General features: G+C 43.8%; 1 protein-coding gene across 1 annotated transcript in view; it reads left to right on the forward strand.

The window, feature by feature from the left end:
* The first annotated feature begins 1,329 nt into the window (after positions 1-1,329).
* The window catches only part of XPR1 (xenotropic and polytropic retrovirus receptor 1), a 129,828-nt gene continuing 105,008 nt past the window's right edge, over positions 1,330-26,149 (forward strand). Inside the window, exons 1-2 of the mRNA XM_066624007.1 lie at positions 1,330-1,473; positions 20,111-20,162. Coding sequence (XP_066480104.1) covers positions 1,405-1,473; positions 20,111-20,162 — 121 coding nt within the window. The 5' untranslated portion in view covers positions 1,330-1,404. The remainder of the gene's footprint in view (positions 1,474-20,110; positions 20,163-26,149) is intronic.

Consider the following 26,149-nt stretch of genomic DNA (forward strand, 5'->3'; position numbering starts at 1 on the left):
TGAAAAAGCTTTACTGAGCACCTCTGGGAGTCTTTGGACTGACATGGGAAAAGAGATGTTCTAAATAAAATAGATTAGAGCAGTGGTTCTCAAACTTTTAGCACCAGGACCCACTTTTTAGAATAAGAATCTGTCAGGACCCACAGGAAGTGAACACATCATGACATCACCTGAAGTGACATCATGACTGGAAGTACCAACAACAGCAACAACAACAGTATTTATATACCGCTTTTCAACAAAAAATTCACAAAGTGGTTTACAGAGAAAATCAAATATCTAATGGCTCCCTGTCCCAAAAGGGCTCACAATCTAAAAGGGCTCACAATTTTGACATCATCAGCAGAGAAATATTTAACCATTCTAGGCTGCGATCCTGCCCACACTTGAACAGGAGTAAGACTCATTGACTATCATTGTTAAAATATAGAGTAGCCTGTTCAAAACACAGGTCTGCAACATGTCCCCAGATGCAGTCACATTCCATCAAGTCAATTAAAAATATTGCAGTGAATGGGGACCCACCTGAAACTGTTTGAGAAACACTGGATTGGAGCATGCACTCCTTTTCTATAGGCGTTCTTATATCAACGCAGAGGTTCTGAATTTACAGCCCAATCCTATGCCAATCCTACTCAGAAGTAAGTCCCATTAGAGTCAATGGGGCTTACTCCCAGGAAAGTGCGTAGAGGATTGGGTTGCTGATCTCAGTCAAGGACCCCAACAGAGCGATTCCCACTCCTCCAATGCACTGCAAAGGGGCCCAATGAGGGGGCGTGTCCCCTCAGGCTTCCTCTGAGGAGCCGACCAATGGGGCGTGGCGCAGGCGATACTCCTTGGCGTTCTGACCACGCCCACTCGCCTCTCCTCTCCTCTCCCCCTGGCCTTGAGCGGGGGGGAAAGACGGGGTGCGGGGAGGGGATGTGGGCGTGGCTAATAGCGAAGTTTTCTCTCCGCTTCCCCCTCCTCCTCCTCCTCCTCACGCGTCTTCGGCCCCTTGAGAGGGAGGCGGTTACCATGGCGATGACGTCAAGTGGGCCTGGTATGGGAGGGGCCGGCTGAGTGAGGAGAAGGAAAATGGCGGCGGGGAGCGCCGCTGTTGCTGCAGGCGCACCGGAGAAGGCGGCGGGGCCGCAGTGGGCGGCGGCGCTGAGGAGACCCTGAGCGGGAGGGCGAGGCGAGGCGAGGCCGCGCTGTGGGGAGGGAGCCGGAGGAGGGGGCTCATGTGCGGTGTGGGCGGCACCAGCCCCGGACCGTTGACACCAGCAGAAGCGCCGCCAGGAGGCAGCTCCGCCGAGCCGGCTCCGAGGCAGCGCAGTGAAGGTGAAGGAGGAAGCCGAGGAGGAGGCAGCGGCTGGGCCGCGCAGCGCAGCGCAGGGCTGACCGAGCGACGGCGGGAGCAGGATGAAGTTCGCCGAGCACCTCTCCGCGCACATCACCCCGGAGTGGCGGAAGCAGTACATCCAGTATGAGGTACCTGCTGGGGAGAGGCGTGCGGGGGCAGCGGGGAAGGCGCCACTCCCGGGAAACCTGGTGGCGGAGCGGAGCTGTGGCGGGGGAACGTGGCTGGCGGGAGAGGGGAGGCGGCTGGGCTGGGTGGAAGAGGGGAAGCTCCTTCCCGAGGGGGGCGGTGGCAGTCCTCGCAGAGCCCCCGTTCTCTCGTTCTGGGCCGGCCCTGGGGCAGGTGGGCTGGGCAGAAGGGCTTGGCGGGTCCTTAGCTCATCTCGCCTGCCTCCCTGCCTCAGGGCAAGCCCGCGGTCGTCCTCTTGCGCCGCATGCTGCTGTTACCTGCCTATGGAATCCCTGGGCTTCTCCATCTCTGTGGGGTGGCTGGTTCTGCTTCCTTGCTTCATTCATATTTACCGAGATCTGCGGTGCTGGGGGGGGGGGTAACACAACCCTGATTTCTACCCCCCCACCTGTTTCGTTTTTAGCTGCCTTTGCCCCATTTCCTAAAAGCACGTCCCCACCCACTTCCCGCTCCCCTTCGGGAGGCTGATCTGGTGTGTGCACTCAGCATAGTCGCTTCTGGGCGAGCAGCCCCCTCTCTTTGGCTTGGCTGCTTTTTTGCAATCTGGATTCAGAGTCCCTTTGTTGGGGTACCCGTGTTGACAGATCACAAGAAAAACAAAACATTGAAAGGCTCTGTCTAAGAACTGGGGAAGGAAGCTAGGGGGCACACCATACCAGGGTCCCTGCTGATCTCTCATTGTGACACTTAAATGTTCCATGTTTGATGTTCATGCTGTCAGTTTCTGGTCAGGTATTGGGCTGCTGTTTACTGATGTTCTTCAGTTTCATCTTCTGAATTTTGCAGTCTGAAGTGTGTTGGACTTGAGGTGTTGTGTGAGAGTTTTGGGAAGAGTTGTCCTTGGGTGTGAAGAATCCTGGAAATAATTATACGAAAGAGCTTGTCTGACCATAGTTTGAACTCCAACTTTTCTGAGTATTTCGGAGGCTAGATGGATTCAGCTTTATGTGGAGTGGCTTTACTAGGTTCACTTTCCTTTCCTCCTTCCGTCATAGTTGATCATTCACTATGTTGTCTCCTGTGAGCCTTTCTCTAATATAATACTCTTTCACTTCTCATATAAGATTTTTCTTCAGAACCAGCTGTGTTCTGGAGAAATTTCTGGGAGAACTGTACAAATCACCCCAAATGGTGGCCCTATCATCAACAGTTATCCTAGGACCAAATCCTATCCAACTTTCCAGTGCTGGTGCAGCCATGCCAATGGGGCATGCACTGCATCCTGTGGAAAGGATCACAGAGGCCTCTTCAAGTTATGGGAATATTTGTTCCCTTTTGGAGGGGGGCTGCATTGCTGCAGCACCGGCAGTAGAAAGTTGGTTAGGATTGACCACATACAGACCACAGCTGACACTTAAGTGGTCCATGACACTTTCACTTGGCAAAAGACTGGGAGTAATCATAGGTGATCATCTTTTTTCCCCCTGAGATCTCGTGGACCTCTTCTCAGGGTCTCACGGACCACCTGTGGTCCCTGGACCACAGGTTCAGAACCACTGCTTTAGCTAGATAGGCCCTTCTCTCACCATGGAAGGAGCAGAGAGTATTTCTACAGCTTCTGCATTGGTAATACGTACACTTAACTACTTGAGCTTAGTGAAATAGTATAAGTTGTTTCTGAAGAATTCTTTTTTGGGGAAAGGCTATTTAAATGGCTTAGGGCGCAATCCTGTTCACACTTTTCTAGGAATAAGCCCCATTGTTCACAATGGAACTTACTTCTGAGTAGTCACATTTTGGATTGGCTGACTGCAATCCTATACACCTACCTGGAAATAAATACTACTTAACCTGATGGCACTTGCTTCTGAGTAGATATGCCTAGGACTGCGCTGTGACTATCTCTTAAATATTAATATCCATTTGACATATCTTGATGTGTTAAAGGCTACTGTGTATCTAAAAATAGAGCTCCCATATTTTTGTTTTTATTACAAAAAACCCATTGGGATGAGGTACGTGTTTGGAAGTGATTATCATTCAGCTGTATGTATTTTGTTTACTCAGAGGAAAAGAGCACCACACAAAATAATTCATGAGTTTCAAAGATAATGTTCACTCAAGAGTCTACAATAGTAAGACTTGGATCTTGTTGAATTAGATTCTACATTCGCCTGCATTATTTGGTGTCCTGGAATTCTCATTTAGATTCTCAAAGGAGAAACATGTACAATCAATAAATGCATATGTCTGTAGACTTTAAGAATCGACTTGCAGTTCTCACTGCCACTGGAATTGGGGGAAGGGTGACATACTATAAAACAACTGAAGCCCTGGATGTAGCAATACTATCTTAACAACTGAAGCCCTGGATGTAGCATATTAGATTCTTAGCTAATTGTATAGAGATCAGAAAACTTCACACAATTATTCCTAGAAATATGTGGGTAGTATGTCTTATTTTATGGCAGCATGTACAAATGTAAAGAAATTCAAGGACTGCGAATTTGTGTGTTTACATAATATAGATGGTTTAAAGACTTGGGGCCCAATCCTACTCGGCGCATTTCGGGCTCTTCAGTCTAGAAAGAGGGGGACGACGATGACATGATTGAGACATACAAAATTTTGTAGGGGATGAATACAGTGACGCTCCTTTCCCTCTCACATAATACCAGAAGTGGAGGACATCCACTAAAATTGAGTGTTAGGACAGACAAAAGAAAATATTTTCCCCCCAGAATGCACCGCAGGCACTCGCCTATAAGTCAATCTCACAGATAAGCTGAGCGCAGATTTTGAGCCAAAAGTCATGGAATTTTCTATGACCCTCGGATAAGTCGGGGTTTAAACTTAGGGTGGTGTCTGACTATAGTTCTGTCTGATTTTACCTGAGGCAACAAAAATAACCTGCCAGTAATTGTTACCTAAGAATTACAGTCTCTAATTTATTAAAAACATAGTAAAAGATCTTAGGATACATTTTTATTCTTTTAAAATTCTGATCTTCACCACTTTTTTGTAAACACTGTCAGAGTAAGTGCACTGTAAGCAATACCGGTAAAACAGTGGTTCCCAGCCTGGGGTTCGTGTACCCCAGGGCACTCAACAGGACCTTTAGGTGTACTTGAAAAAAATGGAATAATGGCAGAAAAAGGCAGGTAGAATGCCTTTCAGGGCCAGCAAGGCAGGAAGGGAGGTAGCAAATTGGCTGTGATAGCCCCACCAATAGCTGGTTTTTGGTCATCAATTCATGTGTGAACCAGTGATCGAAAACCAGCATAGTAAAAAAGCTGTAACATAATATGGAAAGTGATCAATCACCAAGAAATTCTCGGGCCACTTCTGGTGCAAAACAGTGCAAAGGCAGAGTCCTCAGTTCTTCAGACAGATAGAAAGAGAAAATATTGTGGTGAATACCTGAAGTATGGGTTTTCATATAGAGGAGATGAGGGCTCATATTATTAATTACAAACATTTTGCTAATATGAGGGGTACAATTTATGGAAATGGGCTGCCAAGGGATATGCAAGTGAAAAAAGTTGGGAGCCACTGCAGCATAACTATGAATCAAATCCACCTTTAAAGTGCCTGGTGTGTTAAGCCAGAAGCTGTACATACAAGTTATAACACATAAATGGGAGTGTGCAATTCAAATCACCGCAGAGAGATGAGCAAGTGCAGCTGCAAATAGTTGCAACCCTTTTTACTGAGAAGTAGACCCACTGCTTTCCATGGGTGTCGTTCTTAAGTAATGGTGCACTGAATTGTAGTCTAGAACTTTGTTTCAAATGGAAAAGGAGGATGACATATTAAAAAAAACAACAGACCTCTGCCAAATGCAAGCAGGCTGCAACAGCATTTGCAAAATGGAACAAGGTTGAGTCCTTTTCTCTGGAAGAAACTTTTACTGGAATTTCCCTGGGTGTTACCATAGAAATTAACAGCTCTTTGATGATCTCTGAATTGCTTCTAATGATCAAGTGATGCCTGCTGATTGAAATGCAACTGCTCAGGACAGGAGGACAGGATGGAGTTGAAAAGCTCTGCCCTCTGATTGACCTTTGAGATAAGGCGAGGTGATAATTTCAACTTGATTACTTGGCAAAAATTTCTCACCCTGTAGGCAAGTATCTAGGTAATTAGTCTGTGGAACCCCTTGCCACGGGAAGTGGTGATGGCATCTGGCCTAGATACCTTTAAGAGGGGATTGGACAAATTTCTGAAGGAAAAATCCATCATTGGGTAGTCATGATAGTGCAAGTGCAAGCTCCTGATTTTAGAAATAGACTACCTTGGAATGCCAGATGTAGGGGAGGTCACCAGGATGCAGGTCTCTTGTTGTCTTGTATGCTCCCTGCAGCATTTGGTGGGCTAGTGTGAGTTACAGGAAGCTGGACTAGATGGGCCTTTGACCTGATCCAGCAGGGTTGCCCTTGTGTTCTTATGTTAGGTCGTTAAAAAGTATTGTATAATCTTTAATACTAGTAATAACAAAAAGCCTGGAACCAGAATATCCCAAAACCTACTCCCTTTTTAACTTGTCCAATCATTGATGTCAGTTTTGGAGGTCTTGCTCTCGGTCCAGAGAGAAGGTGGAGGTTCTGTGAGCCAAAATGTGAGACAGGACCTCTTGATTGGTAGTACTAAGATTTTGGAACCCTGCTCTCTGTGACATTTTGAGTCTGGGAAGCCCCCTCTTTTCCCCACTTTTAGGTGGAATTGCAAACATATTTGAACGAATGTTTCAATCCTTAATTATATGTTTAAGACTGTTAATATAATTGTTTCAGTTCTCATTTTAATGCTGTGTGTTGGATCGTTTTATAAGATGCTTAGAACATAGATTTCTAAGAAGAAGGAGAGTATTTATTTAATAAAACAATGAAAATTGTGCTGGGGTGGGGAACCCGTTCAAATGGCCTTCCTTCACTTGGCTGTTGGATCACTCCCTTTTATTATTTATGCTCTAGAAAGAAAACGGTATCCAAAAACAAGCATGCTCTTAAATTGCCTTCATCCGTTAAAAATAACCCATACTGGTTATGATGTTTAATAATGCTTCCACCCCATATTGTGGTGTGTGCAAGGCATGAAGAAGCAGGTCATGATGAATTTGATGAAAAGAGGATGTGAAGGGGTCAAAATAATTTGATGAGAAGAGGATGCGATGGGGTCAAAATAATTGCAAGTACAGTTACATATAAGCAACCGCTTTATGAGGTTTCACTATCACTAGGTGTATAAACTTATACCTGTAAATGAAATTTCAGCTCATAAAGTGCTGCTTACATGTGCTAAACAGTGTGATGTAGCATGTGGGAACTGCATGCTGTACTCTCTAATTTCTGTGTTGCTTGCAATGTGTTGTGCTCACTGAAAAACCAATACCCGCCACCACACCTTTGTAAATCACAGAGATAGCAACTGTTTGGTAAGTGTTAACTAGTGGTTACACTATTGTGCTGAAGTGCTTTAAGATAATTACATAAATAGTTGAGTAGAATTGTTTTTGTAATTAGGTATGACTCTGTGCACTTCTTGGGTTACTTTTTGGATATTTGGGGAAAACTTTTAGGCTCAGTAACTAAGTGGACATTACTGTATAACTGGGGTGTCCAAACTTTTTGGCAGGGGGGGTCACATCTCTCTGACACAGTGTCAGGGGCCGAAAAAAAAAGATTTAATTTACATTTTAAATTTGAATAAATTTACGTAAAGTTACATAAATGAATATATTAGAGATAGAACTTATATGAATGAATGAAGGTCTTGCAATAGTTCAAGGACTATAAAAGGCCTTGCACAAAGTAAGACTGGCCTTTCCTTTGCTGCCACTGCTGCACCATAAATGTGAAACAGCAAGCAGTGGAGGGAGCCCTCATCCCACAGCTCAGGTGAGAGGTCGAACAGTCACCCTCATACTGAGAGCACTCACATTGGACAAGCATGAGCTCCAGCAAGTCTCTGGAGAGCCAGAGTCTCATTGGAGACTGGAGGCTCCCCGCGGGCCAGATTGGGAGTCTCCAAGGGCTGCAAGTGGCCCCTGGGCCAGAGTTTGGGCACCCCTGCTATATAACATGGGATTCTTTGGGGGGGAAAAAACATGTTTGCTGTATGAGTTCTCTTATGAGCAGTTTTTGTAAAATGAATTAAGCTCATGATGAGGCATTGTATCTCAAAGATATCTATAAAATATTTTTAAAAGCAGATAAGATGCATTAGTCCATTGTGGGGGAGGGGGGAGAAGTCAAAGCACAGCAATCTGGTAATAGCTTTATTAGTCCAACTCAAATAGACTCAAACTTAACTGAGCTCTTGAGTCCTCCAGAACTCTTCAACAGGCTGGATGTTAAAGTGTGTGTGTGATGTGAACCCCTTCCCCCCCAAGTCTGCAGTTTTGTACCACTCCTCAAATGGAGTACAGGAGGAATTAAGCAGACTGTTATAGATTTGCCTCACTAGTGCTAGACAGAAGCTCTTTTTCTTATAGCCTTGAATGTAGAAGGAGGCACTAATGGTGATTCCCTAATGGTTGCTCCTTACTATATACCTAATACAAAGTCCAATAGTTACAGTAATCTTTTCTGTCTCTAGTAGTAGTTGAAACAGTTGTATATCTAGGCAGGTGCAGGTGGAGCAAATACTATCTCAAAAAATATTTGCAAGGCTGAAAGTGTTTTTTAAGCATGAACCCGAGCTGCAACACAGACTTTAGTTGGGTCTTGAGAATAAGTTGTTGATGGGAATAAGTTGTAGATGAAAGTAAAGGATGGAAGTGTATGCTACTATGGTGCATTGCTGGGATGGTTCAGGTCACTTTGTCATAGAATTGCCTTCTCCGTCATAGGTGAGGTTAACTAACAGGTACAGTAGAATTTGTATTTTGATAAAGTGTGCATTACAGTGAGGTCACACCTTGCCCACTACCCAAGCGAACCAAAAAATACCACCTTTCTGTCCCCCCGATAAAGCATAAACAGCTTTTGTCCACCCCCACCCCCGTGGCAGGGATGAGTTGAGGCATGGAGTCCATATCCCCTTTCTCTCCTCCAGCTACCCTGAACACATCTTTCTTATTCTACTTGGGTTATATGTAAAATGACACCAAGGAGCAGAGCATACTGGGAGGTGAGAAAATGAAAGGGGTGGGGTCTCTGCCATATCCTCCCCTGAACTCATAAAGGGGCCTTTGGTCAGTGGGCCAGCCCTTAGGCTGTTTATTATAAATCAGTTTAGAAGCTGTGAATGAAAGCATTTATTTCAGATGTATCTTATTTGTAATTAGTTAACAGAGCAGCTGCATGGGATTAGGATGTGGACTAACAACAAGAGGACCCTAGGAAATTGGGTTTTTCTAATTCAGTGGGAAGAAAATGGGTAGCATTTGAGTTCGTTGCACACAAAAATGATACCTAAATATGGAGTGTGTATATATAAATATAAATACGCATGCACAGTCATTCTTTCCTTGTACGGTACTTTGTTACAGGAAGGTATTTGCTGTTTTGTTCTTCATAGTCTTATAAAAAAGGTATTTGTCTTGACTGAATCTGTATGGGGACAGCAGACTTGAAAGAAGAGATTGACGGTTTCCATGAAGGGCAGCCCAATCCTGAGCTGCCTGGGGCGCCTAGGCTCGGCGGCACCGAGAAGGGCTGCCGCCGAATCCTGTGTCTGCTGGGCTACCACAGGAGGCGCCTTGGGAGAAGGGGACTTTCATCCCCTTCACCCAGGTAAGGTAAGCAGCCCTGCAATGGGGCTACTCACTTTACTGCCGACCAAAAGGTTGGCGGTAAGGTAAAGGCACTCATGTAGAGTGCGGAGCCCTACGCGAGAGCCTTGGATCCTGCAGAGCAGAGCTCCGCGAACCCACCTCGCTCCCTCCCCGGCACGCCTCTTGCCCGCCCTGGCACGCCTCTCCACCCCCTGCCTGGAACACCTCTTCCCTGCCCCCGTCCACTGTGCCACTGCTCGGCGGTTCAGGAGACCACCAAGCTGCGGAAGCTGGGCGAACGCCCCGCGCTAATGAAGCACCAGCTGGAGCCCGGTGGTGAGGCTCGTAAACATGCTGTGCTCGGCAGCACAGAGCTGTGCCGCTGAGCACAGGATTGGGCTCTGAGTTGGCTTATTTTAACTTGAATATCAAAAGTTGACAATTTTATTGCAAATTGTGACTTTTTTAGAAGCACTCCTTGTCACTAACACACTTAATTTTAGCTCATTAGTATTTGATATTCAGCCTAAAGGTTACATAGCGAGTTCTAAATGACAGGTATTTTTGTCCAAGATATCTGTAGTTCAGTTAATGTTTGTGATATAGAACATAAACAGTGTGATTTGTCAAACTCCTTATGCCAATGCATAGACAATTTATATTGCTTGTTGTCACATGAGAAGTAGTATGCAATCAGATTGGCTAAACATCTGTTTTGATTTGAGGTTTAAGTGTAAAATTTGTACAGTAAGAGAAACAAGAAAGTCAGAATATGCAGGAGTTGGTAAACTTACAGTGTGATCCTAACTTGCGCTGGCACAGGGATGCCAAAATGCCTGCCCTATGTCAAGCGCAAGTTTGGAGCTTAAAGTGGTTCAACCTGGGACAAGGGGTTACCTCTGGTAGAGCTGCTGCTGCCGCAATGGGTCTGTTTGGATCTACACCACCTAAAAGGGGGTGCAGATCTGAGCAGCCCAGAGCCATGCCACACTGCCTAGGAATGAGGTCAGAATCCAGCACTCTTCCCTCCACACTGGAATGCCTCCTCCTTGCCCTCCCCATTCCCCTCCCCCAGACCCCTGCACTGTCTTAGCTTGGCTGTCACAACTTACCTGGGTCTGTCAGTGCAGAGGCTGGAAAGAGCCTCCATGGACCAGCACACGTCCTTGCACTGGCCTGGCGGACACCAGAGGTGGCGCAAATGTGCTTAGGATTGCGCTCTTAGCCAAATTGTCCTGTCATGAAGTGTTGGGGTTAATTTACAACGCCAATAAGACACAAGGGAAAACATCTGGAGATACTGAAATAGAATTCTACACATCTGCATCAGACCTGTCCTGCTTAGTGAGCTACAAGGGTAACTGATATTTTTAAATGACTGTATATTGGAGGATCATGGGGGCAGGTGTTTGCATGTCTTACTGTAGATTAGCATTAGTTCATTGAGGTTCCAAAAACCAGATGTCTAAGGAATCCAATGTCTTTGACGGACAGCATGTTTTGCTGCCTTCTTTTTTCATTCAAAAGCAAAGTTGTTTTTTTTAACTTTGTACCCAGTTTTGGTGAAATGCTGATCTCCTCTTTCCTTCATGTTCTGCAACACGTGGGTGGTGTTGCAGAACATGAGTGTCATCGCTGAACCGCTCTACTTGAATTGTTTTATAATGAAATTGCAAGTAAAGTAGCAATGCATCATTCTATATCAAGTTCTAGTATTGGATTTAATGTTGCACAAAAGCATTTACATAATTTTACATAGTATCTTTTGGAGCTGATATCACAAATTTGGGCAAGAATTGGATTGGTGTCATACAGTAGTTCTCAAACCTTTTAGCACTAGGGCTCACTTTTTAGAATGATAATCTGTTGGGACCCACTGGAAGTGGTGTCTTTAACCTGGAAGTGATGTGGCTGTAAGTGACATCATCAAGGAGGAAAATTTTTAATGTCCCTGTGACATCCATGGCTGGCGGAGACCCCGCCCCTTTGGGTGTGCCCAAGCACGGAGGCTTACCCGGACGATGCGTGCCGGTCGTCGGCGGAAAGAAGCATGTGAGGCAGATATAGTGGATTTATACAGCCGGTTTACTCTTGTTAAGTTCTTAACACTCATGGGGCCTGCTACGTCACAGGCCCCTTTGTTTTACATAGACTGGTGGCGTCAGCGAACATCTGGCCCGTTCCCCACACCGGCCTGACCCCTGGGGGCTTCTGGCCGGGCTCTCCCGCTGCTGTCTGTCGGCCAGGGGTACGGGTTCCCGCGAACTGCCGTACCTTGGCTGGGGGTCCGCTCATCTGTCCGCAGGAGGGCCCCTTGTACCTCCGGTCTTGCCCCCCGAATCCCTGGCCTCCAAGGGGTTTTGTTGAGATGGGGTCCTGGCTGTTGTAGACTCGCCTCTCCGATTTTTACCCCAGGACCCCAGACGTGACTAGGGTCTGGAGGTTCCCAGCCCCTGGCCCTTCTCTCCAGGGCTGAGGTCAGCCGAGTTCCCTGAGGAGCCTCGGTTGTCTGGATGAGGCCGGGGTGGCTACCCCCTTTCGCCTCCTCTGTGATCCCTCTCCCGACTGGAGAGGAGCCCCCTCTCCCTAGGCCTCCCAGCCTCCTTATGAGGCTCTCCTTGTTCTGTTCCTGCCCTGCCCTTTCTGCCCACGTGCCTGCTGACTGCTCCCAGGAGGCACTAGGGCCTGCTCCCGGGGAAGGGACTTGGCTGGGGTCCCAGTCCTGATAGTATTCCTGTTTTGCTCCTGAGGAGGCCCTTACCCCTGAGGAGGGCCCTGCTCCAGGTTGATTCCAGGCCACCTGGGCTGGGCCTAGGTGACAGTCCCATATGACATAATCAAACCAAATTGAAAGTTAGCAGTCAGTATATAGGTTGAGTCTCATTATTTGTGAGTTCTGTTCCCAGAACTGACATGGATAATACAAATTGCATTAAAGCAAATCTATTTAAAAAGCAATGTCCTTTTGCTCAGTGATTTAAAAACAGCCTTGCTGACCTTTGTAATGGATTGAGTAGATAATCACTCTCTCCAGGAGCTTAGAAAGGCTTCACTTTGAGGCAGCAATCCCTCCCTTCACTAGTGCAGGGGGGGGGGCGCGGCGGCGGAAGAATGGAGGAAGTGATAAACACTGCCATTTAGCATTCTTTCACATGCTCAGGGGGAAGGGAGGGGTCATTTCCCTTGGAGTGAAGCTGTTCTAATTGCCTGTAGACAGAATGAATGGTGGCTTGTTAGCTGGCTGCCCTCTCTCACATTAATGAGGCTACTGTTAGAGGACTTTTTTCTTTTAAAGGGCCCTTCTAATCACATAGAGATAAAACCATGGGTGAAAAATCCGTTGATAATTAGGTTTATACCTGTAAATTTAAAAATTTATTTTAAATGAAAAAGAATCCCCCTAATCCACCCAAGCAGTTGCTAATCTGTTAAAAAAAATTCCTATCTACACTTAACTGGGAGTAAACCCCACTGACTATTGCTGTTAAAAGCATATACAGGTGTGTGCCACTTGATGATGGGACATGTTCTCCAATCCCCATTGTTATGCAATTAGGTTAAGTAAACGTTCAGTGCAATCTAGTGCCTTTGTTGTGTAAACACACTCCCTGCAAGAAACTAGCTGTCTGTACAGGCAACTAGAGATTGCTGCTTCTTTGCATTAAGAGCCTCTTTGTTGTGCTTTGATCACTGTCCATATGCGGTCCATAAGGTAGAAGGTTGTTAAGTCATGGATGCCTGTACATAGTAACCTGTTCAAAGTGAAGATCTGTTTCCCAGATGCTGTCACGTACCACGATAGCATCAAGTCTAATATATTAAAAATAAAACTCATATTGAAATGAATGGGGCCTCACCTGAAATTGTCTCTTGACCTGCCTAGTGGGTCCTGACTCACAGTTTGAGAAGCACTGGTGTAGTAGATTGGTTGTGAGTAGAAGAGTGGAGAAATGTGACAGTGCGAGGAACACTAGGGACTGCAGAAGCTCCTGTTCCCTGATTGTTAGAATTTCCGTTATAGCATTCCCCCAAACCTATTGTGTTCTGATCCTTTTGCAGGTAATGTTGAATAGTTTCAAGGTTTTGTCTAGTTACAAAAGCTAGATTATTTTTAGCACTTCATAGTAGCTACTAATGGGACAGTATTAACTCAGAAGTTCAGTGGGAGTTAACTTCCAGGCAAGGGTGTATAGCAGGGGTGGGCAAACATTTTGGTAGGAGGGCCACATCTCTCTGACATTGTGTCTGGGGCTGGGAAAAAAATTAATTTACATTTCATATTTGAATAAGTATACATAAATGAATACATTAAAGATGGAACTTATATGAATGAATGAATGCATTTTACTGAGCTTATTTATAATACACATGAGAACTGTAATACAGGCATGTAGAACCACATGAGAACTATGAACTGTTTGCCACACACCTCTTACACAGTGAAAACATATCCTCATCAATTTTTAGAACATTGTGTAAAAGGGGTCTGCCCCGATAAAACTCTGGTTTTATTATGAATTGCCTTTTCTCCAGAAAAACGTTAGATTAAAAGCTTTAAAAATAAAAATGTTGTATTTTTACCTTTAAGCTGCCTTGAAAACCTGCTTTTAGGATTTGAAATTCTAATTTTTCAAGCAAGGATATGATATTTACTTGTTCTTTTCATTTAATAGTAGCTCATCTTATCTTCTGAAGAGCTAGAAAAATAATTTGTCTTTGTCTTTATTATTTTTAGTTCAAGTTTGAAACATTGAATTGCTCCTTTCTGCTTTTATATAAACGGTCTTAACACCACTTCAGATGCTACTAAAATAAAAATGTGGAAATGCACCCTTCTACCTTATCTTAACCAAAGAACATGTAAAATGCTTTTTGGAACATGAAAGAGTGGTGCAATTCCTAACATGAGTAGTGCAAAGGCAGTGCTACTTGAAGCTTGGCAGTGTGAATTGCTGTTGCAAGGTGTGAAGTTAGCAAGATTTTTTTTAAATTTAGTCTTGCTCAGTGGACAGCAATTCTGGTTCTCTTACTTGTGCCGTTTTACTACTCTTCAGGTGGTTTTTCTTAGTGTTTAGAAGAGTAACAACAAGGCATAGAAGTACATTCTTCCCTTTATTATCTGTACCTATTTTTTTCCTGAAAGTCAGGTTCATGGTTGCCTTTTTAGCAGAGGTTACAGGTAAGTGTTTACAGAGAATGGGGTGGCAATTTGATCTCACTGCCAGGGGGAGGACAGGGTTTATAAAAACTTACCTGGGGGTTCCTATGTCCCTCCAGAGGGTCCAGTCAGCCAGTGACCCCCTCTGCAACCTTTCCCACACTTTTAAACCGCTATAGAGATAAAAAAAAAACCACTTCTAACTTTTGTTGCAAAACAGGAAGTTGCTTTTTTCTCTATTAACACCAGTTTAGAGGTTTAGGGAGGCCTGCAAAGGGGGTAGCCTGTTCCCCAGATCCTCTGGAGGGCCATTGTGACCCCCCAGGTTTAAAAAAAAAAAACCCTTCCCTTCCTGGCAGTGGTGTGATTGCATTGCTGCTGTCTGTTACCCTGCCCCTTAATGGGGTAGCAACAGTTTCCCTGCCTGGGGTGTCGCAATTCCCTAATTTGGGAACCTTTACCTTATAGCAAAAGTCCAGATATAAAGTATTGCTTTAATTGGAAAAAAACTCTCAGCAGTTTTCAGAGTCATTCCAAGTTCACCCCAAAATCACCCTAAATGCCTAAGATCATAGGCAAAAGTTGTGTGGCATGATAAAATAGAATAACAATTAAGAACAATGAACATCATCAATAGTTAAAGGTGATGATGAAAATGTTTCAAAAATTCTAGCATCACATAATGAGGCTGGCACCAAGTTTTAGTTGCAAACTATGAGCAGCTCTGTTAAGTAGTACCTTTTTCCACTTTTCCCATGTTTTTTCATCTTCTGTCCTTTAGGATCCATATCGCTAAAAATATGTGGAAACACAACACCAACACACTGTTAAAAGGAGTGTGTAATTTATGTGCCTTGAAAGCATGGGGATGTACTACCCATCAGGCAGTGCTTCTCACACAGCCACTTCTTAGACTGCATACCAAAAATCTTAGTATGGGTAAAGGATGATCTTAATATGTGTGGTATGGATAAGTGCAAATCTGTACAGCAAATATACAGATTGGGGGGGGGAGAGTATATTGAGGCTAACGTGCTTTTGCTATGGAGCGCTTATGATTTGAAAGGCTTCATGCAGTACAGCAGTGATATTGAAACTGGGGTGTCCCAATGCCCTAGCCTGAGGGTCCTGGTCCCTTTCCCCTTAAGGGGTGGGGGCAGTCAGGAGGCAGCTGCACCATCCCCAGGATCACGCCGCTCAGGGGGGCTGCAGGGGCTTGAATGCACTTGCCCAAGCCTCCTGCAGCCTCTCGGAGGTGCGGGGAGCCCTGCTCAACCTTTGGCAGGGCTCCCCAGGTCAGGGAAAGTGAGAGTGGGGTGATCGCACCTCGCCTCCACTAAACCGGAAGCAGAGCACGATCGCTCCACTTTCCCTTCTGATGGGGCTGCAGGGACTGGGGTGCACCCTCTAGTCCCTGCAGCAGCTGTCCCTGGATGCAGGGAGCCCTGCGCAAGCGCCTGCAGGGCTCCCCAGGTCAGGGAAAGTGAGAGTGGAGAGATTGCGCTCCGCTTCCAGTTTAGTGGAGGCAGAGTGTGATCTCTTCACTTTCACTTTCCCTGACCTGGGGAGCCCTGCAGGTGCTTGTGCACAGCTCCCTGCACCCAGGGACAGCTGCTGCAGGGACTGGAGGGTGCACCCTAGTCCCTGCAGCCCCCTGAGCGATGCGATCCTGGGGGTTGCGTCGCTGCCTTCCCCCTGCCCCTGCCGCCTCCCCCCACCCCCGCAAAGACTTACTGCGGGTTTCAAACTCCCTGAGAGTTTGAAAATCGCAGCAGTACAGCATCGTCCTGCAAATACAAGTTTGCTAGGAACAAGATGTAGATCAGCAAACAGTGACTTGCTTAATAAGTTACTCAGCTCCTCAAACTGAAAGATCCTTTGTGGGTTCAGCTGTCACAGATGTCCTTTAGAGTTTGCGTTTACTTTGCAAATCTGTATACTTCAATTAATAGTTTTGTAGATATGTTCTGTGCTGCTATTTTCTTCTAGAATTGTGGCTGCTGGTTTTTCCTTGTTTGCTTCTTAGAAGATCAGAGCCATTCCATGGGAAAATGTGGGTGACATCCATGTTTTCAACCATGTGGGATTTGTGATCACATGTTCACAGCAATCCGAGTCTGTCTTTGAGACAAAAGCCATGCTAGTCCCTCCTCCTATACTGCCAGTCATCCTTAGCAGATTTCCTGTGCCTGCATTTTGCCCAGCTGTACTTGCCTGCTGAAATGGGTGGGAGCTTAAATATTTGCCCTTCTAAGAACAGTAAGGGTCCTACTCTTGCCGGTGACAGCAGGATTCAAATGCTGTCTTCTGTGCCAGCATGCACATCAGGCATAAGACTGGGCTCCAGAGTAGGCCTATAGGTGTGGTGACCCAAGCAGCCTCTCACTCAGGCAGATCTCAGTTCTGTATATAATTACACACACGCACCCCTATACATATTTTCTTGGGAGTAAGCCTCATTGAACACAATGGAACTTGTTTCTGGGTAGACCTACCTAAGGTAATATAAACAGATGGCATCCTTTCCCTCCAGTGGGAAGAGAAATGAAGCACTGTTAGCTTCCCACTTCCCTTTCTGATCTCAAACAGAGTGAAAGATCAAGCAGAAGTACATGCCAGTGTGGACAGGTGAAATAGAAATATTCATAAGATGTAAATAAAAAGTAGTTTTTGCTGCTGTCCTGCTTGCCACAAGTAAATAGGTGACCGACCTAGAAGTCTGAAAACAAGGAGGGGATTAGCTGTGGTGAAGGAGGGCTCTGCTGGGAGTTGGTCTAGGAAGCTGTCTTACTTCTTCCAAGGACTCAAAATTCATGGTTACGGAAAGCTACATGAGTTTGTGACTATGCATTCAATAACTCCAAATGTGCGGTTATTTCATGGGGGAGGCTAATTTACATGTAGGTTTTTGCATGTTTGGGTTGCACCTGAGACCAGGGTGACCAGACGTCTTCTTTTTCCAAGACATGTTCTCCTTTTTTTAGCCTCATGTCCTGGAAAAGAACTTAAATGACCTCCTTTTCCTTGTGAGCAGGCCCCTGCAGACAGTGCATAGCCTTCTTGTAATTAATGAATTACATGTAACACAAGTTCTAAATTTAGTAAGTGTATAATATTGTATATTTTATATGCTTAGTTGAAACTAGTGTTTTTAGCTTTTGTTTTGTCATGTCCTACATTGTATGTCCTACATTTTGGGGCACCTTCTCCTCTTTTTGTGGTTATGACATCTGGTCACCCTGCCTGAGACATGCCTAAGATTTTTGTAATGAGAGGACTTCAGTGTACCTAATTCTGTGTAGGATATACTGCTAACACAGCAGCAAGCGGTGACAGTTTGAAAATGGAGTCTTGTGCTTTGTGTATGTAGTCTGTGTGGAGTATTAAGAATGGAGTTCAGGAAGTGGTCTTGCTGTTTCCATCTTTGACAGAAAGGGACCTTGAAAATTGACCTCTGCATTATACTAAGACTGCAGTCCAGCCTATAAGAAGAGCCCTACTGAACAGGCCAAAGGCCCACTTAGTCCAGCTTCCTGTATCTCACAGTAGCCCACCAAATGCTTCAGGGAGCTGACTCCTGCAAAATGGTATTAGCACTTCAAGTGCTGTTGAAATCATTGCTGCCTTTGTGGTTATGGCAAGGCATCTTTTTTTGTCATCCTACTGCCACCACTTGCTCATTGCATGTGTAGCTCAGTTTGCAGTAGAACTGCTACAGAAGCTTGCCTTTTCCAGCTGCCATTTCATTTATATCTGTCATTCTTTTTATGTTCTGGCCCATCTCTCTGATTTTGTTGGTGCTCTTCTTATGTTAAAATTGTTAATGTTACAATTTATGTAAGCTGCCTGATAGGCCATCCCTTCAGGGGTGGAATGGTGGAATAATATATGTTTAAAATTTATTGAGCTGTATTTAAGCTAACTACAAGGAAGAAACTATAGGTCATATCTAATTTTGTATCTTAAACAGGAAGAAATTGAGAATTCAGCTATTGTATCCAAAAACAAACATGTGTAAACAATTTTCTGAAATTAAACAATATTTTGTTTTAGTTATGTTTTGCTTAGGACGCAAATAATTAAAAATAATAAAGTTTAACTGATTCTGCCTACTTTTTATCTAGTAGTAATTTTCCTAATCCTCTTGAGGATTGTTACACAATCCTGTGCACCCAGATTTGGTTCATCCCTGGCAGAGTTTCTTGGAAATGCTAAAATGCCTCCCTAGTTTGAGTTGTAAACATGTACAGAATGTGCTCTCCTTGGAAAGTACTAAAGTGTTGTGTCCTGAGGAATAATAGGCAAATTGCTAATATAGTATAGTTTAAAGCAAGAGAATAATTAACTCTGCTTATCCAGCTGTTTCAGCAGCTGGGTGTGCAAGTACTGGTCAAGGTCTTTACACAGGTCCAAAACAGATATTTACGCAGTTCTCCAAATGGCAGTGTGATAGTAGGAAAGATTTTCTTGACTAGCACTTATTTTTCAGTTGTAATGTATAATACTGCTGAACCACCACTGCAGAAGAACATCTTGATTCTTCCACTGTGCTTTAAATTACTTGCCTGTACAGAATATTTTATATTTTTGCACACACTGTAAATTTGTGGAAATATGACCTTCATCTTTAATATAGTAGTATTAAACAATTGTGATCCTGGTCCCAGTACTGGCCAGGACTACAAAATGCCCCCCCCAATTGGGCATGTCTGGAAGCCCAGCCCCCAAAGGCCTTCCAAGGCCTCTCTGAAAGGCCTAAAAATGTCACTTCTAATTTTCGCCAAAAACCAGAAACAACATTTTTAGGCTTTCCTGAGGCCTCAGAAGGCCTTCTGGGGGCTGGGGAGACCATGGCGGGGATTGAGTCATAGGGCCACCCCAGGTGGTGCCCTGGGGCATTTGCCCCTCCTGGTAGAAAGTTGTTGTAAACTGGCATTGTAAGCATTCTCCTATGGTTGGGGCTGTTCGGAGAGAGGAGAACTAGAAATTGATTGCCCTGGGCCCCTATTAGCCCCTTGAGGGTTTTTGTTCGTTCTACTAGTTGTCAACTGGAAGAAAAGGATGGGAGTAGAAGAGCAGCTGCTGTGGGTCATAGGAGGATGGGAAGGGGCTTGACCTTTCACCCACATTCCCTCCTCAGAACTTGTTGCTAATGGGGAATACCTTAGGTTAAGGATGAGAGAGGTTCTGTTGCCAGCTGACGTATTGCATCCTCTTACAGTACCATTGGCACTTTGGTTTGCAGAACTATGTTTGTAACCAGAAATTCTTGACTTAATAGTTTTGAGCTTTGGAAAACATGGTTGCAATGTGTTCATCAATTTTTGATTGAATTAATCTACCTCTGTTGCAACTTGGGGAACTCTGCCAGGAAATATCAATGAACATCAGTGATGGTCATTGCTTTAAAATTGATGTTATTGCAGTGTTTTCTGTCAATAAAATTGAAGATGATTTCTTCACTTCCCTATAGCTGTAGTAATCTGTTGGGATTAAGTACTTGAATAAAGATATGTAGAAATGGAGGATGCTGGAGACCTATCAAGTTGACAAGTTGTTCCTATATTAAATGCTTCCAGTAAGTGCATGATGTTTGTATCTTTTGGTATTGTGAATAAGTATATTGGCTTCAGCTTGACATTCCATACCTTTTTGTGTCAAGCTTCATAGATAAAGGACTTCAGCTGTTGCTTGATTTAAGATTGGTACTTTTACTTAATGTTTCTGTGCTATCATTTTAACTTTTCCTTTTCCTATTTGTCAGGCTTTCAAGGAGATGCTGTATGCAGCTCAGGACCAGGCCCCTTCTATAGAAGGTAAACAAGCTGTAATTCCTCTTCTACTTGTTGTACTTTTAGCATTTATCCTCCCGTATGTCTTTGAATAAATTCATCTCAAACTAGCAGTGTTTGAGATGGCATTACTTTTGCAGTGCACAATTGAAAGCAATATTGTGATGTATTAATGTTCTTCTCTTTCCCTGAATGTTATTTTCCTGAAACGCCTTTCATTCCTTTGTACTGTGTGAGAACATAAAATGTCTTTGTACCAAAAGGCTAGTTACTTCTTAATTAACCAATGTACTTTTAAAATCTGAGATTAAATCTGGTCCCGCAGAAGTCACTGCTGAGGATGTGATGTAGGTGGGTGACAGAGAGAGCGGGAATAAATGGAACCTGTAAGGGGAAGAACAGGTAGTAGAACATGCCAGCTACATTTTTAAGAAATAATTTATCTGCCACCTTATTCAGGATCTTGGGGAAAGAAAAACATCCTTTGAGTTGTTAGTATATAACTTTTGCTAGCAAGGCATATGAGTATGCAAACAGTCTTGGAATGAGAATCCTTGAAACAACCACTTTGTGTCATGAATCTGTTCACAGGTTGTGAACTCGATATCTTTCCAGAGGATTAGTGTTGGGTACAATGTAGTGGGACAGAGAACACTTTGCTGCTGTATTTTTCAATGAAAAATTTAACATTTCCAAAAACGCATTGTTTCATAAAATTACTGATTTCATACAATTCTCTGAAATGGATACCAATACAATACTTTCTTTCAGTTGGATTGTATATCTGCATCTTAATGTATCCCCTGCTAGACAGATAAATATATCAAGGCCTGTGCTGGATTGCTGCTATTTTCTCTGAATCTTAGGTCTTTGAATTGAGGCAAATTTTATAGTTTTTTTTTGGTACTGTAACTATGGGGGTCTCCCCTCCTCCCCTTGAGGACAAGAGGATTAAGTTTCAACATGGTGGGTTGTATTACATTAGATTAGAACATGCTGCAGACATGGGTGATGCTTGTCTGGTTTAATTTAAGTTCAGGGAGAAACAGAAGAGCAGGGTAGGAAATCAGTGGCAATAGTAAACAGGGTGGACCCTCAATTCTGGTAGGTTCCTTCAACCTATTTATCCCAGCCTTTTACCTATCTCTTTGGTTACAGTCTATCTTCATGATCACAGTCGATGTAGAGGCCCTATGCCCCTACTGGGGTAGTGCAGTACTTAAATGCCCAGTTCACTTCCTGCTGCATAAGCAGGATGGAATTGCCCAACACTATATCTGTCCAGTTGGGATGCAAGATGCACCTATGGATTCTGACCTGGGCCCTGGAAGGGATGTCCAGACTGGGCCCCACGCCTCCTCGAGGACTTCAGCCTACATTGAGACCCTTGGAGGGTCTTTTCCATGGAAAGTTTTTCTTCCCTGCCCCCTCTGGCTAGGTCTCTGAGTTCCTTTTCCCTCTGGGGGCAGGTACTCTTACTGCTTTCCTGCTTGATTGCCCCCATTTGTCTTCTATGCTCTGCTCTGTGTCCCACCTTTTGGTTCTTTCTCTCTGCTTCTTCCATTTTTCTCTCAGTCTCAGCTAAGTTGCTCTTAGCTGTCGTGATGGGAAGCTTGACCTTTGCTTTTCTCCCTTCCACTGGGGAGATTTCACAGAGATAACTAGATTTCACAGAGCAAAAGAGAGGTGCAGCATCTCTTTTCCTCAGATGGAGAAAGGTACCTCTGACACAATCCTATACTTTCGTACTCAGAACTAAGTTCCATTGTATTCAATAGGGCTTAGCCACAAGAAAAAGTGTAAGATTTTCAGAGGGATAGGATGGACAGCTAATCATTGTAACTCTCACATTATATGCTGATGATATAATCAATCATCAGTATATCTATCCCAGCACTTTGCAGAGTCAGTTTAATCATTTAACATTTTTGCTACATAAAAATTATTTTTGCAGATTTAAATTTTGTCGTCTTTGGGTATGGGGGTGTCGGACGGCTGCTTGGGTGACAGTTCTCACATGCCTGTTTAGGGCCACAATCTTATGCTCACTTGCTCAGAAGCAAGCCCCAGGGATTCTCCAGGAGCAAATAAGCCCTCTGCACAGTAACAAAACCCACTAAACAAAAAGTGTGGTGACTCCAACTGTCACTTGCAGGACAGAACCAGGAAGCTGACTGCCCTCAGAATGGAAAATCCTCAGGGGGAAACTCCCACCTCTTTTGCCTGGCAAGTACTGCAGGGACACATAGACACGGGAAGTCTGCTGATGGATTATTGTCAGCACTGGAGGTGGGTCTAGTGCAGCTTCTTCCATAAAGAAACCCATAGATTGAACTGAACTTGTGGTTACAAGTCCTACTTGACAACCCTATTTCCCAAAGGTGTGAAAATGCAGTTGTTTTTTTTCTAGGTATATGGAAACACCTGGAATTTTTTCTGGTGGCATAAATTTCTTAGCTGAGATTCCTTGACAAGGATTCCACAGAAAATCGTGAAGGTTTATGTGTTTTTCTATACAGTCATGCGCTGCTTAATGACAGGGATCAGGCCCAAGTTCCCTGTCATCAAGCAGAGCTTGATGCAATCTGGTCTCTCGGCAGGGAAGGGGATGCTCTGCTCCCTTCCCCTCCAGAGGGTCATCTGAGCTTCCCAGAGGAAGTGTGCTTCTACTCACTACCTATGCGGAGCTCAGACTGAGGGAAATCGCATCACTGGTGTGACTTCTGGTGTCATGGAGGAAATCGGAAATCGCATGAGAGGCAGTTTCCCTCAGTCTGAGCTTTGCAGGGGCAGCGCACAGATGTGAGTTGCCTCTGAGAGGCTTAGATAACCTTCAGAGCTCCCCTCTCTTTTGGAGAGTTGGGGTGTGCGTCCTGACAACCGTGTTACATATGTGGTCATTGGTTATGTGATCCTGGCGTAAGCTGGAAGGTTGCAAAGTAGTGCACAACTGCACTTTGTCCTTAATGAGTTTAAGTTAGAAGTCTGATAACTTCAGAAGTGCTTTAAACATAGTAAGCAATGTATTGTTAAGACATCAACAGTAGTATTTTGAGATACCATTAAAGCATTTGAAAAAGTGGCAGGAGTAATGAATGTATTTAATTTTGTCGTGGAGTAGAGGCAGTATATTTCCAGAAGCATGAGATTTGATAAATCACAACATTGAACTCATTACAGCTAACTTGTGGGACATAGCATAGATATCTGTTATCTCCACGATCGCAATGGAAGTTAGTGCAAATAGATGAGAAAAATTAAGATAGCTTTACATGTGAATTTTGTGATTTTGTTAGAGAATCCAGTAAGTTCATAAGAGGACTTTTTTGAAGTTATTGAAACTTTTAGTGCAGTTTCTGGTTTTAAGATTGACAGATGCCCAGAATTACTGCTAATTTAATCTCCTGGTTTTTGAAGAACTGAACTTGCCCATAATACCTTATATAATCCCTACCATGAAACCTGTCAGGTGTAAGACTGGTGAGAAATCTTAAGCAAATTGCATAGTTTAATTACTTCCAATTATCCAGTCAGTTTCACAACATTTTCAGGCTTGGCAGGGTTTTGGTTTGTCCCGACTATGGTTTGTCCCAATTATGATTGCTGTTAAAATGTTAATTATGCCTAGGCTATTGTGTTTATTTCAAACCTAAATTCTCTTTATGGATTTCTGGCATGTTTATAAGTTGGCAAAAGTTCCTAGAAAATTTTGTATGGCTTGATAGGTGCTCCTGGATGAAACCATGCGGACATGTGCACAGAAAAGGAGCATTGTTATTTCTAAATTTGATTTAAATATTGTGAGGTGGCACAAATAAGATAGGGATTTGACTGGAAAGGAATTTTTAAAGTGTAGATTATAAATGAGAATCGTATGTTTTATTGATTTCATGAGATGTTTTGGATGGGGATGTGTGGAGGCAAGGTTTTATTCCAGCAACCTCTTGCAGTGTGAGATATATACAAGTGAGCTTGGACCCCAGTGGTAGCTCTACTAACATCAATAATTGGACTGATGAAGAATAAGGAGTGAAAAATGTTAATCATTTGGAAGTTTATTAATTCCGTTGGCGTATGCTTCCAGTTATTGGGATTGGGGGATGAACTTAAAACTATAGCTGGGATCCCAGTTAACTTCTGGGTGGTACTCACCATGGTTGCAAATGAGAAATTTCGTAAGGCAGAAGTTCAGGGTTTCCTTTAACGTTGGGAATTGATGAATGGGAAGAAAAAATGAGGGAAGAATACAAGAGACTTTCACTTTCTTTTAAGGAAACTCAGTACAAACTAGGTGGCACCTAACGCCAGCCAGGTAAAATAATAATTTGTTACGAATCTCTCTAAATGTTGGAAATGAGTAAAGTTACATATCGATTTAGTGCATTGTCAGAACGCAGATTTACTTGGGACAAGTATTTAGTATTAACATTCTTAATGTTTAACTGTTATTCTGAGGATCTCGTCATTGGTCTTAGCTAACATGAAAGATGCTTATGATAAATGCTGCAAACGAATTATTGGGGAATTTGTTTGCCTTTAACAGAAGGGCACCAAAGATAAGGAATGGTTTCTGAAATTATTAGCTATTGTTGTAATTGACACAAGTTTATGGATTTGGTAATGCAAGGAAACCTCAAATAGTGAATAGATCAGTGGTGGTTGCAACCCACCATTGAAACATAAAAGGGGCACTTCTCCTTAATAGATAAATGGAACCCATTTGTAGATGACTGGAGTATATGCCAGGTCTTGACAAACTCTGGGTACCAGGTCTCCATTGTGACTAGGAAGTTGATATGCAGAACCTAGTATTTAACCCTGCCTAATGCTTGAAGGTCTGTTGCAAATTTGAGCAGCTGTTTTGCAGCCTTACTCATCTCCCTCTCTTCAGCCAAGGTACTTTGTCCACTTTGTTCAGACTTCAACCAGGCTTTGGCTCACCAGTGCAGCTGAGCAGCAGACACAGTGACAGAGAAATAGCAGTGTGCTCCCTCTTTCATCAGTGTGATTAGAAAGAGGCTGGGTGGTGGCTAACTTAATGTTAACTGGGTGTGGAATGCAGTAATTTATCTTGTTTTTTCCCCCCCTTGAATCCCAGGGAGGTGGGTGAGTGCACAAGTGTGCTGCTAGAAGGTCTCTAGATTGTCTCTTTAGTTTCCTACAATTTTTTGTTTCACTTTCCAAACTCAAACACTTTTTGGTCTTATTTCTCTTTAATTGTTGGGATAGGGCTGTGGGTTGCAAGTGTGCTTCAATGTCACAGGAATTAATAGGCAAGGGGAGGGACCATCTAACTTCTAAATTTGCGGTCTGGCTTCTAGACCCAAGGCAGATTTATCAATCCCTGATGTATACAATCAAAATGTTGGACTGGAAAAGGGGCATGTGTTTACAACTTGGTAGTAGTTGCATTTTCTATTGAACCTCTGAGAAATATTGCTATAAGTCTGGTTTTTCTGTACGTTGGCTTATTCCATGCACAAAGTATTGTTTTTCAGAGCTAACTGGGTTTCCAGGGTTCTCTGCAACCTGATAAGGTTTGGTAGAGACTGTTGACTCTTGGGGTGCTGCTGGACGGCTTGATGAAAGTGTTGACCAATGTGCAGTTGTAGCTAATTCCATGCTTGGGATCATTAGGAGAGGTATTGAGAATAAAACAGCTTAATATTATAATACCATTGTACAGATCAATGGTAAGGGCACACCTGGAATACTGTGTTCAGTTCTGGTCACTGCATCTCAAAAAAAATATAGTGGAAATGGAAAAAGTACAGAAAAGGTACATTTCAAGAAGGACGTAGTAGAAACAAAAAAGATGCAGAGCAAAATGATTACTGGGCAGGGTCAGGCTGTTGTCCTTTTAAAGATTGTTGCCCGGTGCAGTTGCTACCCCCTGTACCCCCTTAGCTATGTCACTGGCTATACTGCATTTGTCCACTAAATGTGGTGAATAATGGAATCTAATGGAATTCACCCCATTGAGTGGCTGAATGTGGTATAGCATCTATACC

This window comes from Tiliqua scincoides, chromosome 4, assembly GCF_035046505.1.
Source record: "Tiliqua scincoides isolate rTilSci1 chromosome 4, rTilSci1.hap2, whole genome shotgun sequence".
In the NCBI taxonomy this organism is placed as follows: Eukaryota; Metazoa; Chordata; class Lepidosauria; order Squamata; family Scincidae; genus Tiliqua; species Tiliqua scincoides.